The sequence below is a fragment of the Abrus precatorius genome, unplaced genomic scaffold, assembly GCF_003935025.1.
Source record: "Abrus precatorius isolate BTA unplaced genomic scaffold, Abrus_2018 Scaffold10, whole genome shotgun sequence".
Lineage (NCBI taxonomy): Eukaryota > Viridiplantae > Streptophyta > Magnoliopsida > Fabales > Fabaceae > Abrus > Abrus precatorius.
In genome coordinates, this window is record NW_020874292.1 from 27,480,948 (window position 1) to 27,483,066 (window position 2,119).

The 2,119-nt window shown below is 34.9% G+C and overlaps 1 protein-coding gene across 1 annotated transcript; it reads left to right on the forward strand.

Annotated features, from left to right (window-relative positions):
* The first annotated feature begins 430 nt into the window (after window positions 1-430).
* LOC113852166 lies at window positions 431-934 on the forward strand. The gene has a single exon (XM_027482410.1). It carries the CDS (start codon window positions 431-433, stop codon window positions 932-934), a length of 504 nt encoding a protein of 167 aa, XP_027338211.1.
* Window positions 935-2,119: the final 1,185 nt, after the last annotated feature.

Sequence of the window (2,119 nt, forward strand, 5' to 3'; positions counted from 1 at the left end):
ATATGTGTACTTTATCTACACTTTCACATTTGCTGCTTCTGTTGCCTTTTTCTGCCACCCCGTGCCTTATTTTTTCTTTTCTTAAAAATTAAAAAGATTTCAGGTAACATTCTGTGAGTCTGGTCTCGGATTTTCAAGCCTTCTTCCTTTGTATTGGTATTTAACGAAGGGTTATCACATTTACCATTTGTGAGTTTTTCTATTTTGAAAGTCCTTTTGGAACAAAAGCAAGGTAGATTCCTGATATTATTCTCTTACACCTTTCTGCTTTTTGATTCCCAAGGACCAGAAAAAAAGTCCATTTTATCTCATTAGAAGCTACAATACAGTTAGGGGGAAGAGTGAATATATATATATATATATATATATATTGAAATAGGAAACATTTTCATCACTGCTTATAACTCAATCTGCTTACACTATAACAGCAATGGCAGATCAAGGTGTTTTTCTGAACAAAAGTTGGGGTTTTGGTGGGAGAGCGATGGAGGACAAAGAGTTTGATGAAGAAGATGTGTGGAGTGTAAACAATGAGAGGGTTGAGTCTGGTCCCAAAACAACAAGGGCATGCAAGGAATCTTCTGGTTCTTCCTCTGCATGGCGCCTACCATCTGCTCCAAGGAAGATTCCAAGGGCTAATACTGCTTCTGATGCTTCATTGGTTCAAGGGTCTTCAGCTCCTATGGACATCCCTGACTGGTCAAAAATTTATGGGAAGAATTGCAAGAAGGGATCAAGGGATGATGGAGTATGCAACAAGGGTGATGATGAGGATGATGACATGGTTCCTCCACATGAATGGATTGCTAGGAAGCTTGCAAGGAGCCAGATTTCATCTTTTTCTGTATGTGAAGGGATGGGAAGGACACTCAAGGGGAGAGATCTTAGCAAAGTGAGGAATGCTATTCTCACCAAAACTGGCTTCATTGAGTAGTTGTTTGTGAAGTCTCCACCATAAACATTATCTATGTCATGTCATCAAATGAGCTTCAAATTTTGGCATCATCACTAGTCTTACTACAACCAAATCATCCATCATTGTTAGATTCCGATCCCATGCAACCATTTTATATTAATTATTATTCTCGCTAGCATATGGTATGTTAGTATGAAATATATATTCTTGCTGCTAGGGAAATTAAAATGGAATCCATATCCAAGAAGCCAGAACTTCCGTGTGTTTGTTTTATTATTTTTGTTCTAAGTTTCCTGGGAAAATGAGTTATAGGGAAAGCAAAAAAGGAGTAGCAGTGAGCTGTTGTAGCCTCTGAATTTTTTATGTGGATTTCTAGTAGGTTTTTATGTTTCAGGCGAATGGCACCACTTTATAAATGGAAGAGCTGTTATTTATTATTACTCCTCAAATCTTGTCATTGTTCAATTCTTTATATTTTGAGTGAGCGTGTTTTTCTTCATGCATTGTCTAAATAAAAAGGTAAGTACTATTGTTCAAATTCAAATATAATCCCTTTTCATTACTGTTTTCTGTTTAAATCAATGTTTGCATTCAAATGCATTAGCCCCAGGATTGTGGATATCAATAGTTTTTCTTTTTTAGTTATTTTTTATCGTAAATCTGACATCATTTTTCATTAGAATCAGGGGCCACCACCAATATGGTATAAAGTATAACCTAAAGTTGAAAGAGCATAATGCCATGCAGTCCCTCTCGGATTGACATTCTTGCTCCCCTGACAATTGACATTCCACAAAGAAAATTTCGAGATTTAGATACATGGTTCTGCTAGAATATGGGGGAAGTGGAAGAACAAAAATCTTTTCTAATCTTTTTTATTTTTATAAACCTCTTTAAATTAAAAGGTTTAAGTGAATTTAGTGCATTTATCGGATTTGAATATTGTAAATAAAAATAAAATGAGGTGAGCTTTTACTCAACACAGGTGAATTTGTGAACGGATTAGATCAGTCAAAACCCAAAACCTAAGGAAAAAAATTATTTTCATTTTTTCAATATCAAAATTTTCCTTTCTAACAAAATAAAACAATTCTTCTAGCTGAGAAATTTTGTTTATGGAACCTAATTCGAGTGTAGAGAACCAAGTTTTAAGAAAGGAATCCGAAGATATAGCTTTAAGATCCACTTTCTGTAGAAAATATT

Coding starts and splice junctions, on each gene's coding strand:
- LOC113852166 (XM_027482410.1), top strand. CDS start 431: ATGGCAGATCAAGGTGTTTTTCTGAACAAAAGTTGGGGTTTTGGTGGG.